This window comes from Protopterus annectens, chromosome 3.part0, assembly GCF_019279795.1.
Source record: "Protopterus annectens isolate FY-2018-M chromosome 3.part0, PAN1.0, whole genome shotgun sequence".
NCBI lineage: Eukaryota > Metazoa > Chordata > Ceratodontiformes > Protopteridae > Protopterus > Protopterus annectens.
The window spans coordinates 901,613,840-901,631,295 of record NC_056731.1 but is presented as its reverse complement, the minus strand read 5'-3'; the positions used below and the strand labels follow the sequence as shown (position 1 = coordinate 901,631,295).

General features: G+C 39.9%; 1 protein-coding gene across 1 annotated transcript in view; it reads right to left on the bottom strand.

Annotated features, from left to right (window-relative positions):
- Window positions 1–17,456, bottom strand: part of PRKDC (protein kinase, DNA-activated, catalytic subunit) — a 4,917,417-nt gene that overhangs the window by 1,948,704 nt on the left and 2,951,257 nt on the right. Inside the window, exon 39 of the mRNA XM_044065724.1 lies at window positions 10,600–10,665. Within this exon, the coding sequence (XP_043921659.1) occupies window positions 10,600–10,665 (66 nt within the window). The remainder of the gene's footprint in view (window positions 1–10,599; window positions 10,666–17,456) is intronic.

The following is a 17,456-nucleotide window of genomic DNA, read 5'->3' as shown; positions in this document are numbered from 1 at the left end:
AAGCAGAAATCAACGAACATACTTAACAGAAAGTGCTGTTCACCGAAGCAGCACTTTCGGATAAGTATGCTCGTTGTGCCAGTCGCACTATGGTGCGGATAAGGGAAAATTCCCTTTTCCCCACTGTAGTGTGACCTCGGAGTGAGAATATTCAAGTGGGGGGTGTGGGGGGCACAGCTCCCCACACCGGGGGTGCAGGGGGGCTTGCCCCCCTGCATAAAAGTAGATTTATTTATTTTTTTTGTAACACACTTTAACAAAAGCACTTTCGTTAAAGTGTGTTTGGTTATTGTGGGTTCGGGATGCTGAAGTTTCGTTCAACAGTCCTAGATCTATCTATATATCTATATATATATATATATATATATATATATATATATATATATATATACACACACACACACACACACACACACACACACACACACACATGGGTGTACTTCGACCCACTGAAATTACATTTCTACAAAATGAATTTTGCAACTCCATTTTCACAAAAGTGCATTTATCTGAAAATGCACTTTCTCAAAGAAATGTTGCACCAAACACAAGCGAGGTTGTTGCGCAGCTAATAGTAGAACCATAGATGTAAATCCACTACAAGAATAAGTGCACATGGTTGATGTACAGATTACAACATGGTGCTCATCTACCGCCATAGAACAAACTAACTACACAAGTTCAACAGTGTGACAAACACTCTGCCTTTAAAAAGGATAACTGGTTTGGTGTTCATAAACTGACTCTCTGGCAAGGCTGGCCTGGCCCTACTTGAAAAGGGTGGAAAGGCTTAAGGGTGGGTAATGGCAAAGGGGAAATGTCCTTGCAGCTGAATTGATTTGCAACTCCTGTGAGCCTAGGACATATGACTAAGTCACATCCTTGTACTGAAGCAGAGCTAGTGCGAATAACATGCGTAGGCCTTCTTTCCTGGTGACTCTTGGGTGACCTGCATGGACTTGCAGTATATGGGAGTGAAGGAGGAGTATGTGCTGTCTTGTCTGCACTGAAGGCTGGGATCTTTTGCAAAAACTTAGACAAAATGTATTTGCATGGTATTTTTAGACAGCATGTGCACTAGTGACTGCATTTCAAAACTATAACACGTTTACATGACTACAACAAAAGGTACATCACTCAAAATGCTGTCATGTACTTTTTGCTTCTGTGTTTCAGGCCATCTTGAGATGCCAGTATCTGTAAGCTTAACCCAACTCATACATTTATAGGTTTTGGTTCTTGCAGGGGGAGCACATCATTAAAATTAATGCGTTTCATCTCATGCCAACCTCTGTTTCTCAACTATCCTCTTGGGCAACTGATATTTGTGGTTCCCCTGATTTTCACTGAAATTATTTTTTTCACATCTGTTGTAAGTGTTACAAGCCTATGAATAGGGCTCTTACAACTCTATACATAGCTTTATTATCATTCGCTGAATATATCAATCTACACTGAAAATTAAGTTTCTTAAATTTTGTTACATTCATTAAAACATTGATTAAATATATAAAAATAGCCACACAATTCTCAGTTTGTGGTAAGAGAAGCCTCAGACAATTGGTTTGCATGTTAATTGTTCTAAAATTGCTACAGTCATCCTTGCATTTCTGTTAAGTGTTTGTGATCTTGGACATACAGGATTAAACGATGGGTGCAAAGAGGTGAAAATTGTCATATCCAACTTGGTGAGGTGCTAATTGCATTGGTTTCTGGCTTTTTATTGCCTTTCATTTCATTGAATGGGTGTTTTAAATGCTGAACTGCTTAAGACGTCTTATGCATTTCAATGTATGAATTTATCTGAATGTGTTAACCAGTGTAATCTATTCATGAACTGAGTACAAAGTAGTAGTCAGATATTGTCTAGGTGCATCATGTGGAGAGACAAGGATTGGCTTAATTGTTTGGGGTGGCTATGCCGTTTTATAAAATGTGTGTTGCTGTCTATAGAATTCTGCTCAGTTGTGGAATTCATAGTCATAAGGGAAGGTTGGAGAAGAGGTTAGTGCAGCCTTTTCTTTTATTCAATTACTACTTTTTAAGAATTTTACTTTTTCTGTGGCTTACTAGTTACCTATTTTTATACAATATTTATAGTGTTTTCCTTTTGTGGATAGTGACAGTATGTTCAGAATTAGTTTTATTGTGGGGTTGTGAAACCAGAGTTGTCACTTCACCTCCTGTGATGTATGTGACTGATTATGGCCATGCTTTATTGCTCAGACACTGGGTAGGTTTCCCTGCTGGCTCTATTGAAACAGCCTGCTGCACACAACAACATGGCTCCAGTGTGACATTCTGGTACATGCTTACAAGCCTACTGAATGATGTTACAGATTAGTGCATGTTTTTATGTATGACATTATTTAAATTCTCTTTCATTGTTTATGTCAAATATTGAATTTGGAATATATGTTGTAGGAAGAAGTAAGTATGAATGATGCATTCATTGTATAGTTGTGCCATGTTTTGTGCATAACTAGCACCACACTGGAGTCTTTACAAGTCCAAAATCAGGTATAACTTTTAAGTATTACCCTAATTCACATTAGTAGGAGAATAACTTGACTGGCAACTAACCGTGACTTTCTCCTTATCCAGCCTGGTGAGAGGCACATCTGTGTGTCTCACAGTGGAGTCTCCTATGACAAATATGTTGGGTTTATGGTAAACCCTTAGTGGTTGTGAGGCATAGGTGTGTGGACTATGTGTGGTATGTGGTGTGGAAGGCTGTGGAGATCGCGTGTGTTTTTGCTTCAGTGGTCTCCTTTGTTTGGGTAAGTTTATGCAGAGGACCTCCATATATGTAGGTGTGTGTTGCGTAGGTGTGGGTGGTGTTTGAGGTGTAGTGATTGTCTTGACAGCCTTTTCAGTGCCAGATATACTGGCTTGATCTGGAGATAACTTTGACTGTACATTCCTCATGTAACTGCATCTCTCACAAATTGTGTTCCTAGATGCTAGTAGTAGATGGTTGTCCGTATAATTGAGGCAGTTGCTACAATGTCTCAGGATGCCCATATCAACCAGACCGGCAGAAGAAACTGTAGGAAACTGTCCATCCATATTTGTCAGACTGTAAGGGAGAAAAGCCAGGGAGAGCTAAGGGGTGGGTCTAAAGCCCGAGTGCTTAAACCAAAACCAAGAGCTTAGAATAACACTTAAGAATAATTTAGACAGGCTATAAACAAGCAGTAATAGGCGATAGTGTAGTATACTGGCTCACCTTCAGTTCTGTGCAGGAGTGAGCGTGGCTACATTGATTGGCGTTAAAAGATGCATGTGAAATGAGGCATGATTGACGTGCCATTCATATTAGCAGTGACATCATGCATACAATTAAGGTGGCCAAATGTAAGTCAAGTGTACAAGTATAAACTCCCGTTACAGTTATCTTACAATGTATAATTTCCAGATCCCCTTAAATGTAAAAGCATACACGTATATCGGTAGTTACTTTCATAAAGCTACAATTTCCAGTAACATAAATATAAAAGCATACATGCACATCGGTAGTTACTTTCATAAAGCTAGAAATAAAGAGGTTATAGTGCCCCTCTACTCGTCACACATCAAACCCATCATAGAGTACAATGCCCCATTTGGGATGTACCTCACAAGACACTTCCAACAGCTGGAGAGACCACAAAAGTACCTCTCCAAGAGGATTACTGGCCTCAAACATATGTCCTATGCGAACCAACTGAAAAAACTCAGGCTGTACTCAGTGGCATATCACTTAGTCAGAGGTGATCTCTGCCTGTCTTACAAAGCCATGTCCAACTCAGAATTGATGGACATGGTCCACCTAAAGAAATCCAAGTCACTGCAAGCCACACGCGCTCTAGTGAGCTAAACCTCACCACAACAATAAATAGAACATTTTGGAGGGATCTACTCCTGTCACAGAAACTCCTCATGCTTTGGAACAAAATTCCAAACTACATTAGGCAGACCCCTTCACTAACACTCTTCAAGAAAAACCTTGACGAGTGGATGGGTAACAGAAAATACACCCTTGGGATCACTTCATTGGCTCTGCTTGACAGAGGATCAATTAATTAATCAATGGGGTGGCAAAAGCCGACACACTCTGGCTAGGCTTATAAATGCCCTCGGGTAGATAGCCTCATACCTACCTATGAACCTTGTCTTTGGCTAACGCATCGTTTTGCAAAGCTAATAACACAGCTATTTGAGCAGAGTGAACACCCTCTATCTAATCTTTGTTGCAACAATATTGTCTCTTCGGTGTAGATGGCTATTCCCACAATCAATTGGTCTCCGATTTCTTCCACATAAGCTATCCATGAACAAGTTCAGTTCAGCACTGGTTATAGGAGCATCTTTGAAGTCCTTCCTAGGAGAAAGCAAATAGTTACACACGCACAATCATGTGCTTCACCATCATCAGCAGCAGGGAACAGAGATGCAGGATTTAGAAAAGGACAGTGGATCATAGAAATAGATAGATCAGAAAGATGTGTAAGTTCTAATCAATTTAGATGTGCAGTCAATAGTGGTTGAGTTTTCATTTTAAGCAAAAAAAATTATACAGAATGAGGGACAGCTACTGTGAGATCATGCCCAAGCAACAGTGATTGTGCAAGATTAACTATAATGGCAGCAGCAGCAACTGCCCTTAAACTGAGTGGAAAAGCTTTTGCAACAGAATCAAGTTCCATGCAGTAATAAGCTAATGGGCGATAACTGTCCTCGTGTTTTGTGCAAGTACTCATTGAGCAAATCCATTTCTTTCATGATAGACTAAAATAAAAGTTTTATCATAGTCTGGTAACCCTAAAGATGGGGCAGTAGCTAAAGCTAGTTTAAAATTATGAAATGAATTTTCCTCTTCACTATTGCAAAGGAGATTCTGTGGTGTATGCTGCTTTAAAAGATTTGTCAAAGGTTTTGAAATGTCTGCGTAGTTAGGAATTCACTTGTCTGCAGTATCCTGTCATACATAGGAGAGACCTAAGCTGTTGCTGAGTAGTCGGATGTGGGGCCTTAGATATTGTATGAATATGAGATGGCAACACTAGCCTGCTACCCTGTGATATTAAATGACCAGGATAATGTACCTGAGGTGACAATTGTAGTTTTTCTCTAGACACTTTGTGTCCCTTTTCTGCAAGGATACTCTGATAATGCAAAGTATCCTGCTGACATTGCTGAAAGAAATTTGATGCTATTAGTGAACCATCTACGTATTATACCAACACAATCCCACCAGGAAATGTCACATTCTCCAAATCTTTTTTCTGACTTTGAGAAAATAATGAAGGATTTTCAGTATATCCTTGTGGCAACCATGTAAGAGTATTTTGCTGTCCCTGATAAGTAAAAGCAAAAAGTGATTGCCAGATTGAACAGGTACAGAGAAGAATGCCGAACATAAATGTATGCCAGAATACTAACTAGCTGTAGGTGGTATGCAACGCAGTACTGGTGGTGGATTTGGATCAATAGGAAAAGTAGGCAATACTCCTTTATTTACAGGTGGTAAGTCTTGTACATATTTATAAGTATCCTTTCCTGCCTTTTTAACTGGAAAATATAGGAGTGTTAAAAGGGCTTTTAGCTTATATTATTCTTTGCTGTATCAGAGACTAAATTACAGGTTTGATTCCCTGCTCTGCTTCGGGGTTTAGCAGATATTGTGGCACTCTAGGAAGAGGTTTTGATGGGTCTAATTTTATTTTTACTGGTTCTGTTGATTTCAGTATACCTAGTTCATTTGCATGCTTTGCCTACAAGTTGACAGGTACCAGCTGTAGTAACTCTCCATCTGTGCATGCTTCCAACAGTGTGTTCCTCACCTTATGCCAAAACTCCCCAAACTTGCCCATCTGATTCTTTCAGAACATTTTCAAACAGCACTTTAGGGGAACAGCAACTAGTAAATTCCAGCTTGCATAACAAATCTCTTCCTAGCAGATTTACTGGTGCAGTTGAACTCAAAAGAAAATAATGCTTTTCTTCTCAGACCAAAAGAAACTGGGATGGGTTCCAAAACAGGATACATAACCGTAGTATGTGTGACTCCGATTGCCTTTACTTTATGCTCTGATACTTGTGTCTGACTATCTGAAGTAATTTTTAACACTGGCCTAGTGCCCCCAGTGTCCACCAGAAAAGGTGCTTTTCTTTTAAATTACTTTGATCTTAACGTAAGGTCCATTTTGGTCTATTGGCAGTAGAGGGTTAAAATTTGCTTCCGTATTTTTTGCTTGGTTTAGTCAGTATGGAGCTTCTTGACTCCCTCTAATCTAAGGTGGTGGTCTTGGAAAAACTGCATTATTTTAACTCGGCTGTCATTCAGTCCATATATCTTGGACTCCCTGCATTTGCCTGTGTGTGGATTCCCCTTCTCCAATGTGCTGCTTCTCCACATTTGAAGCAAGATGTGTTAGATGAAGCCCGAGGGTCACTGCCAGCTCGTGGCTAGTCCACAACTGAAGCAAGATGTGTTAGATGAAGCCGGAGCGTCACTGCCAGCTCGTGGTTGGTTCACAACTGAAGCAAGATGTGTTAGATGAAGCCAGAGAGTCACTGCCAGCTCGTTGTTGGCAACCAAACTGCACCTTGTTCCCCTTGGCTAGCACTTTCGCTAAATGCTCTACCCCACCCCCTGCTTCTGCCTCAACTGCTTGGGTTTTCCAGTTGCCTGATTTGTAAAGTTAACCACTTATTCTCAGTAACCTTTCTACATTTTTTCTGAAACTCTGTACAGTGATTTGGAGCACTTAATAAAGACTCAAAGTCTTAAAGCTTGTAAGAGCACTTGCTGTATTTGATTTGTTACATCCCAATAATGCTGTGGGCACATGAACTTGTATAGGGTACGTCCCAATCATGGTGTGGGCTCATGAATTTGTTTTCACAGTTTACAGTCTACGCCCCAATCATGCGGTGGGGCTCATGAACTTGTTTTAACTTTATCTATAACTTTTAACTTATTTTTTTTCTCTTTTGCTTTCTCTCATACATTCATACATTGACAGAATAAAACATCTCTCATACCTCTTACCTTTCAATCCTGAGGGTACCGCCCTCGACACAAGGCGCCTCCTTGTGTTAATTTGTCCTTTACTGTATGTGCACATACATTTACTATTCTCATTTGCTGTGGGGTCCTCCCACTATTACTTTGCATACCTTACAAACAACTCAGTCAAACAAAGACAGTCATGCACTGTTTCTACATTTTTGCTAACATTTTTAAAACAGAAAAAAACAAATCAACCCCTTTTCTCCTTTACAAAACATTTTCCCTGCCAAAGCTAGTATGTTGCGCATCCTGAATAGCTGCACATCTGAGTCTCTGACTATTCCATACAGAGCAGTGTGGAGTATGCGTAAGGCAAGTGATGCTTTATTCCCCAAAATATTCAGTAAGGGACCACCCAGCTCCCCCCCAAAAAATGTTTCAATACATGGACTATAGACTACAGTGAGATTTCAGTACAATCTTTTACTGAGCCAGTATCATGAATTCAGGTTTGCACATTACTGTTTTGCTGTTTGTTTGTGTCCCTTGGCTTTCCCCGGTTAGGGGTCGCCACAGTGGAACTCCGGTCTGCTAATTATTGGCAGTAGATTTTTACGTGCTGGCTGGGCCTAACGCACAACCTTCAACGAAGGAACGCCCATTCACGCATGTTACCACACAGAAGACGCTCTAACTGAGAATCGAACGGGCAACGTCTAACTGTGAGGCGACAACGCTACCGCAGCACCACCACCTTTTGCTGTAATTTTAAAAATGTGGAGATGAGCAGAATGCCAGGAAATTACCAAAACAGCATATCACAAGACAACTGTAACGCAAAAAGAAAGGCTGACGCAAAAATAAGTTAACATAATAATGGCTTGTATACAGAAATGGGGTTTAATCAAACGTTACTAGTAATAAAACACACTGAAATAATCAACAATTGCTTGCAAAAATTAAATTGAAAGTGTTTATATAAATATTTCTCTCTACTGCTGGCAAAGTGATTAAATAAACACATAACTCTTACTGCAGGCAGAGGGGAAGAAATTTAGACTGGACGTCCCTTCCTTTCAATTCTGAGCTGACTGTTGCAGTGACAGTTTTAACACCTTTGCAGTAGTGTTGGGGGAGGGGACTGCCAATTCATGTTGGACTACAAAAAGAACACCTAGAACAAAGGCCTCTAATTTACATACTTCTGTGACTGCAGCTAGATAACTTCAAAGTATAGTGTAAAAGAAGCTCTGAGCAAAACATAAATTAGGGTAACTAGCCAAAGAAAAAAAGCAGCCCTCTTGCAGAAGGAATACAAACTGACAGTGAGTCACACATTTCCCATTATATGTCAATGGCATTGGGAATTCACAGTGACTTCCTTATGTCTGGCATGAGTCATAGAAAGAAGACTTGAAATGCTTTATGGGAAAGAGAAAGGGCTGAAGCAGAAGATGATCACGTTGCTATATCAAGGCCCATCAGTAGCCATGTTGTGGGAAAAATGCTAAAAATACAAATAAAGCACTTAAGAGTTATTCTGAGGTGTTAAAATAGGTCTGGAAACAAAGATAGAGTAAAAAAAACATTTTTGTAGTTATAGGGTGGAGTTTTCCTTTAACACCCTGCTGGAGAACGTTCATTCTCCAATCAGGGTCCGATCTAAGTCGCCCATTCTCTAATCAATAATAATACAGCCTTTATGATTTATTTTATTTACCCAAATAGTGACTACCTAAATTACTCAGCATAAATATGTCCAAACACTAATTGATCATATTAAGCCAAAGAACCTAGAACAAAAAGCAATACATCTAACTGTGCTGCAAGATAACTTTAGGGCAATATCTTTGTGTACTAGTGTGACACGCCAAAATGCTACCAGCTCAGCTATCTGGAATTTTGTAAATAATCATATGCCATTTCTGAATATTAATATGATTCCTAGGCTTGCCTTACAAATGTAAGAGAACTATATGTTATGTGTATATTAAGCTACTGGTGCAGAAGTGTGTGTTCAACTGTGTGTTATTTACTGAGCTTCAAGAATGTAACCACAGTGTACCCTGCTGGAAAAGAGCAGAAATGTGTATAAACTATAACACCTGTGCAGATGTGTGTTTTAATAGTAGAAGTTGGAACATACAGAGTTAACATGCAAAACCTCAAGAAAGTTAAGTGGAAATTGTTTTACGATTCTGCTATCTCTGTTTCAGTTCAGAGCAGACACAATGTCCACAGTTGGAGGTTTTCCTATTGTCTTGAAACAGAAATAATTGCTAGGTTTCAAATGTAAAAGTGTTTAAGTGTTTTACAACTTCCAATTCTAGCCAAACATCCGAGAGAGAAGTATTTTTCACACAGACTTGTTACATTCTGTTGGCATCTGTTAGCCTGGGAACTGAAGGCAGGTGACAAAGAATGATGTCATCCAGCTGGCCCAGCAGTAATGTTTAGATATTAATTTGGGAACTCTCTCAGAGACTGTGCATTTTGCATCTTGTCTTAGATCTAGAAACATCCATTCAGTACTTCTGCCTGCATGTTGCTCTGTAAGTAAGATTCAGGTACAGTATTTCTTTTAGTGATAGATAGGAATATAGTAAAGATTAGTTTAGATGCTTTCTGTATTTGAGACTGTCCTGCAATGTTGTTTTAAAATATTTCCTGTGATTCTGAACTCTATAGTCACTGTGTTGAGTTATTGAGTATTGTCTTGTTCTTTTATTATTTATTATTAAATATATTTAAAACTTTTAATTGTGGCTGGTTTGTTTAGAGATATTTAAGCTCTTAGAGTGTTTGCATATGTATATGGTGAAACTGTATAGGCCACGCCGAATAGCCTTGCTGTTGGTCACACTTACCATTTGGATAACAGTAACATCACACAGTAGGATTGGTCATCCTTTGGGAAGGGCCTTATAGTAGCTGATAAAGAGCTGGTTGGTGGCAGTGATAACTACCTTTTAGTCTGGGCAGAAGAGGGCATAGCTAGTAAACCTGTGCCAGCCTTTCCCAGGAGTTTGTGTGTGTTTGCACATAAATCAGATCTCAGAGAGAGTGTGAGTGTGTTTGTGTCAGCTACTTGGGCAAGGACACGAAGCACTGGTTGGACAAAGAAGGTGCTGGAGGTTTTGGCTTGACCGCTCGGCTGATATCTTAACCCTTTAGCTGTGCCAGTGGGGAGTCTTATTGGGGATCGGGAGAAACCAGACCCAAACTGACTGTGATCTCTGTGTGCTCTTAAGGGAAATTGTACTTTACTGTGTGTGTATACTTGTCATGCTCCCAATGTGTACATCCCTCACTGGTGCTAGTGGTGAGGACTGAGGCTCCTTGGTTACTGGGCCAGTGCAGGGGCATCGCAACTAGCATAACCATTGCATGGTTCATCTCCAAATGCCTACACTAAGGTGACATGCTTAAACTACTAAAGATACGATATGTCAGGAAAACGCAATTTTTACTTCTATACTCGCTCAGGGTGTGCTGCCTGGACAATACTCCTGTAGAACCTAGTTCTGTGCGTAAACTTGGTCTTGGAAATAGAAGCATTTATTTTATTAGAGTAGTTCATGTTTAAAAAAATATTTACTCACCTCCACTTCCACAGGGAAACTATAGGTCCGCTTCATATCTATCAAATTTTCAAAAATTAACATATTCTGGAAAAAAAAGAACAAAATAACTTAACCACACATTTCTCTAAACATACAATGAAACAATTCCTCATAAAACATTTCAGAAAAAAATAAAATATGCATGTCTTTTTATACTTCCACCATGTTATTGTAAAGTATATATATTTTTAGAGGTCCTTCTGTCAAATACCTGCCATGACTTTGGGCCCCCTCCTGTTTTCTCTTTGCTTACCTTGCTAGATTTGCTGGCTTTCCTTTAGACCAGTCCCACTAACCTGCTCACTGGAAGGCAGATCATGTTAATAATTACAGCAAAGACACTGATCTCTATTACTAGCAAGACAAGTAGGAAAGAAGATCAGAGAACCCTAAGAGAGTGAAATTCTAGGGGCTGGAAATCATTTTCTGCTAGATGTTTTTTCCCTAAATGTGAGAATGCTGAAACACTGCTCTCAAAATTAGCCTTGCTCCTCCTAGATTTAGGAGGAGGTTGGTATAATGTTTACCTTATAGTCACAAGGTGCAGGGTTTGATTTTTACGTGGGGTAACTGGCTAGGCTTAAAATGGCCCACAAGGGCAATTAGCCTAGTACTATCCTATGAACCTATTCACAGATTTTCCTGATACTATTTGACCAATTTAAAGACGCATACAATATTAAAGCATTCCTGAAAATTCCTCATCACTAACTGTATGGGGTATAGTACTTGAAGATATTTTCTGAAAGCTAAAGCCAGTGGCTCTGAGGATGACAGATATGCATGCCTTAGCAAACATATGCCCGCAGCATGACCTCTTCTATGCTGCCACTTGAACATATGCTAATGCTCTTTAGATACTGAACAGTCCTTATGGTTTATTCCCCAGTCTCAGTATTAGCAGTTTCATTCCCTGGATAAGCCCTCATCCAGCTGCTCAGACAGTAAAGATACAAGGAATCTATCCAAACTTTATCAACCTGCACCATGGAGCTGAAAGTCATAAGTATGACTCAGAAAACCCAAAAGTGACTAGCAACTTGGGAGATGGAGGGAAATTATAAGTTTGAATAGCAGTGAGCTGTTGATGCCTACTTATCCATCCGCATGGTGGGATGCAGTCCAGCCCACAGCAGTATAAATCATCTACTTGGGAAGAGAGAGAGAGTTACATAGCATGCAGCATAAGGGCAAATGACTGCTTCTACCAAGCTATGTCCTGATAGCAGCCATCATGCAGCATGTGCAGGAAACAAAATGTCACAGGGAAATGTACATCAGGCCCATATGACACACGCCATGGTAGGGAATTTCACTCAGAAAACAAACTTCCATTACGACTACCTAGACGAGAGCCATATAGTGAATAGCCCTCATCCATTTAATGCAGAACAAATGTACAAAACTGCAGTGGTAGCAAGATGCTTAGCAGGCATGGGGGCGAGACACAGTATACAAAAAAATCCCAGACTAGTCTTCTCGGTCCCTGGGAAGCTAGTGAACCAAGCTGCTGGAGTGTCAGATAAAAAGGTCCATTTCCATGACACAAACTGCCTCTGGAAAGTATATTTTTACCATACACAAATTATTTAGACTTTCACTGCCTCCTGTTAAGAAATATAATCAGATGGCATACTCTGCTCAACAATTTTTCAAAACTAAAGGTTATAAGTGGATTGCAACTTCCCATGCATTCTTTGTACGAGTACTGCAACATTCTTCCACTTTTACTTTATACGAATTTATGAAAATCCTATTAAATGCACCACACACTTCTTGTTCATAGGTGTGTACTAGGCTAATGGCCCTGGAGCCTTAAAGGAAAACGGGATATCAAATCAAATATCTCCTGATGTCTCTCTAAAATCCTGTTATGTGATACAGCCTCAAAAAAACATAACCGCAGCTTTAAAAAAAAATCCACTATTCTCTTTTACTGCTTAGGCTTCATACTTTTCCATACTGTTTGACTTTCAGTTTTAAAACCAAGATGAAAACTGTCTAGTAGTCTCTTAAATAATGATGTCGCATCTGCCATAGCTCTTGCTGAAGATCCTGGGAGGTTTCCTCCCCCAAAGTGACGTAAACACTGCCTTATTTGCATGCTGTACAGAATCCCTGTGATCCTCCCACATTGTGATGTCAACACTGCCTTTCCCAGCCCACTGTTAACCTAATAAATGGACTAGGTGCTGTGTGGAACTCCTTTTCTGTGTTAGCAAATCTGGTCGACTCTATTCATGTGAAGCACTTCTTCACCAGCGTTTTGCTACTTCATAAGTAAGGTAAGTCTTATTACTTCTTAATAGTGTATCCTAAATGTAATCTGTCCCTGTTTCTATGCCTCCCTAGCCCTTATATTGTGTCCTCCCAAGTTTTTAATTGCACATTAGTGGAGTTAATCTTTTTCTGTTTGTAAGGGTGCCACGTGCTTCCCTTTCGCAGCTGCATTTTTAGCTTAGCCTACTTATTTTCATTTTGATCCAGGGTTTATATTTCCCTGGTTATATTTAATACTGGCGTCTTTTGTATTCTTGAGTCGGCCTGTGTTTCTGTGCTTGCTGCCTTTGGGTTTCCTTCTGAAGTAAGTGTATTGCTGCTTGTAGTAATTGTATTACTGTCTAGTGCTTTTAGTTGCTTGCTGGTGTTTTTTAAAAACTATGCTGTATTTGCAGCTATATTTGGTTTTCTTTAGTTGATGCCTTGTGCTTCGCGATTGTGGTTGCTGGTGTGTTTATTTTAAAAACCTTGCTGTATTTGTAGCTGTATTTGGTTTTCTTTAGTTTGTTGATGCCTCGTGCTTCGTGACTGCATGCTGCAGATGTTTTGTAATGTTTTCAGCTGTTTGTTTCTGTTGTTGAGCTTCCCGTTTCGATCTTGTCATGTTTTTAATTTATGTTTTTAATATTAGTAATCCGTTTTATTGGTTATGCTGCTGGGCTTGCTCCGTTTTATTTGTTATGCTACTGTGCTTGCTCCGTTTTAGTGTGTGTGCCATCAAACCTGCTACCTGCTTGAAACTTTGCCACAGCTGAATAATACCTTTTTTTTTCCTGTTAGCTGGGTAATGAAATTATTTTAATGTGGACGCTGGAGCCATTAGGCATAAAACTTATTTATTGAGTAATTGTATTGTGCGGCTATTATCTTTTTGAATCAAATTTTTTTTTTTTTTTGGGACAATTGCTGCCAAATCATTAGAGACTGAAGAATGAAATCAATTACAGACATTTAAGTTTCAGATTTCATACCCTTTTGAAAATTCATACTAATGCAAGACCTACTATTTCATAATCTTTCCTAATTTGATAGGAGCAATAATCCTACTTCTATTTATTTATTTTATTTATTTATTTATTTATTTATTTATTTATTTATATTTGTTGACCGGGAGTGTCAGACTGGACGTAGGTCTATTTTCAGCGTAGGCCCGGGGAGAAAAGCTCCACAGTAAAATAGACAGTAGTTACATTGGATTATAATGATTAACAATTTAATATAGCACTTACTTACAACATATTTACAGATGAAGAACATAGTACATCTATAGACAAATAGAATCTTTATCTGTGAAGTACATAACAGACATTAACAAATGTCACAATGAGAAGTTCCTGCTGTATAATAAGTACTAGGTTTATGAGCATCTGAGCTTGCTATAATCAAGGTAGTTAGTGGAGTGGAAAGAAAGGTAGTGGTTGGATGGGGTGGATGATATTAGACTGGGAGTTGCAAGGGCATAGCCAGCATGTTTTTAGTTGCGCTTTTAATAAAGTTTTGAAGTGGGTGCATGATGATACGGAGGTAATTGTGGGTGGGAGTTAGTTCCATAATTTGGCTATGGCGCAAGAGAATAGTGCTTCACCAGCAGAGTTATTGGCTTTAGTGATCTGCGAGTGATTTTTGTTGCTGGATCTTAGTGGTCTGGTGGTGCGATTAGGGTTGGAGTAGATTCTGGAGGGATGGGACATTTAGTGGATGGTTTACTAGTTTGTGGGCGAGTGAGAGTTGATACCACTGAAGCAGGTGAGGGAGTTCAAGCCAGCCCAGTTCAGCAAGTGAGAGAGAGTGGTGACTACGGTAGGATGCCCCTGTGGTGAATTTGGCGATTTTTGTTGTAGCAGGTCTCTAGCTTGTTTAGACCACATTGCCTTAGGTTGGTATATATTGGAGAGGCATAAAGTAGGGTGGAGATAAGGTGGGAATTTGCTATTGAAATCTTTGCTGCTTTGGTGAGAAATTGCTCTTTTCTGTATAATGCTCCTAGTTTTTTGTGGACTTTTTTTATGGTCATGGATATGTGAATGTCAAATATTAGTTTGTTTTCTGTTTCCACTCCTAGCAATTTGGTGTGTTCAGTTGGGTATATAGTGGTGTTGTCTTTTGCTGTGATGTTAAAGTGAGAGTTGTTTTGAGTATGTTTGGTGGGTTGGAAGATGAGTAGTTTAGTTTTGTTTGGGTTGAGTATTAATTGGGCATCGGATAACCATGTTTCAACAGAGGAAAAGGCTTCCTGTGTGACTTTTTGCAGTTTCGGTAGGGACTGGGCTAAGCAGATGATGGTTGAATCATCTGCATATTGTATGAGTGTGCCATGTTTGGTGGCAGAGGCTAGATTATTGGTGTAAACAGTGAAGAGTAGGGGTCCAAGGATGGATCCTTGGGGAACCCCTATGGAGACAGGTAGTTGGGGAGATGTCATTCTGCCATACAATGGATTGTTGGCGGTCAGACAGGTAAATCTGAAACCAGTTGGTGACTGATTGTGAGAAGGATAGGTTATTGAGGACAGAGATAAGTTGTTTGTGTGGGACCATGTCAATTGCTTTAGATAGGTCTAGGAAAGTAGCAGAGGCGAGATAGCCATTGTTTTTAGGCTGAAGGATAGTGTTAGTAAAGGAGAGTAAGGCAGTGGTGGTGCTATGGTTTGGTCAGAAACCATGCTGAGTACTGGAAAGGAGGTTGTTAGTAAGGAGGTAGTCTGAGACCGGAGAGTGTATGCATCTCTCTAGTATTTTGGAGAGTGGAGAGAGAATAGCTACAGGGCAGTAATTGGTTGGGGTGGATGTCTCCACTTAGGGCTAGTTTTGATATGCATGAGATTATTAGTTTTCTCAGTTTTTGAATGTGTTTGTTTATAAGGGAAACTTTATGATTGTGCTCTGTGGGTACTAGGTATGGTGGGAGGGTTGCTATGTTAAGTTGTAGGGCTGCTTTATGTTTGAGTAATATAGTTGGTAGAATATGTGGGGGGTGCATAGGGATGGTTCTTGAGCTGGTGGGAGGGGAGTTGAGTGTGGGTGAGACATGAGTGGTGGTGTTAGTAGTAGTACAGTGGTAGTGGTTGAGTGGGGGAATGATGGAGCTTTAGTAGGATGTAAGATATGCAAGGAGAGTGCATGCAGTGAGCATAGGTAAGGTATGCTGGTACATGTTAGTTGAGGAGGTGTGATAGTAGTGGGAAGATGGAGGAGGTAGTGTTGGGTTAGCGCTGTGGCTGGCTATTGGAAAGATGGGAGGGGTTTTGAGTCCAATAAAGGTGGGACCACCTGGGGCGGGAGGGAATAGGGGGGCAGGGTGGGGAGCAAAGCGGGTAGAGACCCTGTTAGTTGCTCGTATGAGGGGGCTGGAAACAATCACAAAGCAAAGGCAAGTATGTGTTAAGAAACAATCACAATTGACCAAGGACTGCTCTGAAACCAAGTCATTTCTTAATTTCTCAGGTGGAAAAACAGGATAACCTTGTATCAGTAGGCTACTGTGGTCATAGTTTAAATTTACAAACACACAGTATTGATGAGTTATGGCGGATACTATTTGCTAACAGAAGGGAATAAGAGAAAGTGGAATGTGTGTGTGTGTGTGTGTGTGTGTGTGTGTGGTGGCTGCTTACAAGCCAAAGCAGAGTGCTCTCCAGGGGAAAATTAATATTGGCTCAAACAGGTAGACACATACTCAAAGTTAACTGTAGCTGTTTGCAGACAGTTCAGACCCGGACTGAGCTTTTCCGTTTGTGCCTTTGTCCCACTTCTATGTATGGCTTTGTCCTAATTTCTTGCGCTGAGGTTCATCGGTATTTCAGGATCAATTTATCCTTGCTTTTGAACCAGATTTCTCTGCTTGGTTAGTACACTGCTATAAAATGTAAAAATAAAATCTAAATCATTGTAGAAGTAAAGCAGTGTGTGTGTCTGCGTGTGTGTATGCACTACCATAATTTTTTTAAAATACTGACTCAAAAAAGCATGTGGGTGCTGTCATGCAAGTCTAAAATATTTCAAGTTTATAGTGCATCATTTGTTAGCTATTTAAACAGGAAGGGAAAATAAGTGGCAGATTGCTTTGCAAAGCAGGGATTATTGCCAGTGCTATGTAGCTTAGTTTTAAATTTGACAGGAGTAGTGCAACAAAAAAAGTCTCCCACTGTAAGGGGGAAAAGGCTGACAAGCAAACAGTACATTACTCTGGTCACCTGCTGTGACGAGCTGTCAATCACATGCAGATAATGGGTCAAATTACCCTTGGCTCTGACAGCTAGGGAAGGTAGGTGTGAAGTGGGAGGGGAGATTCCTTGAAGAGCTAGATTTCAGCCTTCACAAAAGAAAGCAATTTAGCATTTCTAAGATGAAAGAGCTAGAAAATGCACCTTTCAGTTCTGTTCTGTAGCATTTGCACTGCTTGTGTTTTAAGTGGTCATTGAAAAAGGATAACATTTTAACCAAAAGTAGGGGATTTTAAGACTGCAGTGAATGCCTGTTAAGTCAATGAAGTGACAGCAGCTTAAGGAAAAACGTGGCAGATCTGATGCAATTTTTTGGAGACAAATAATGCATTCT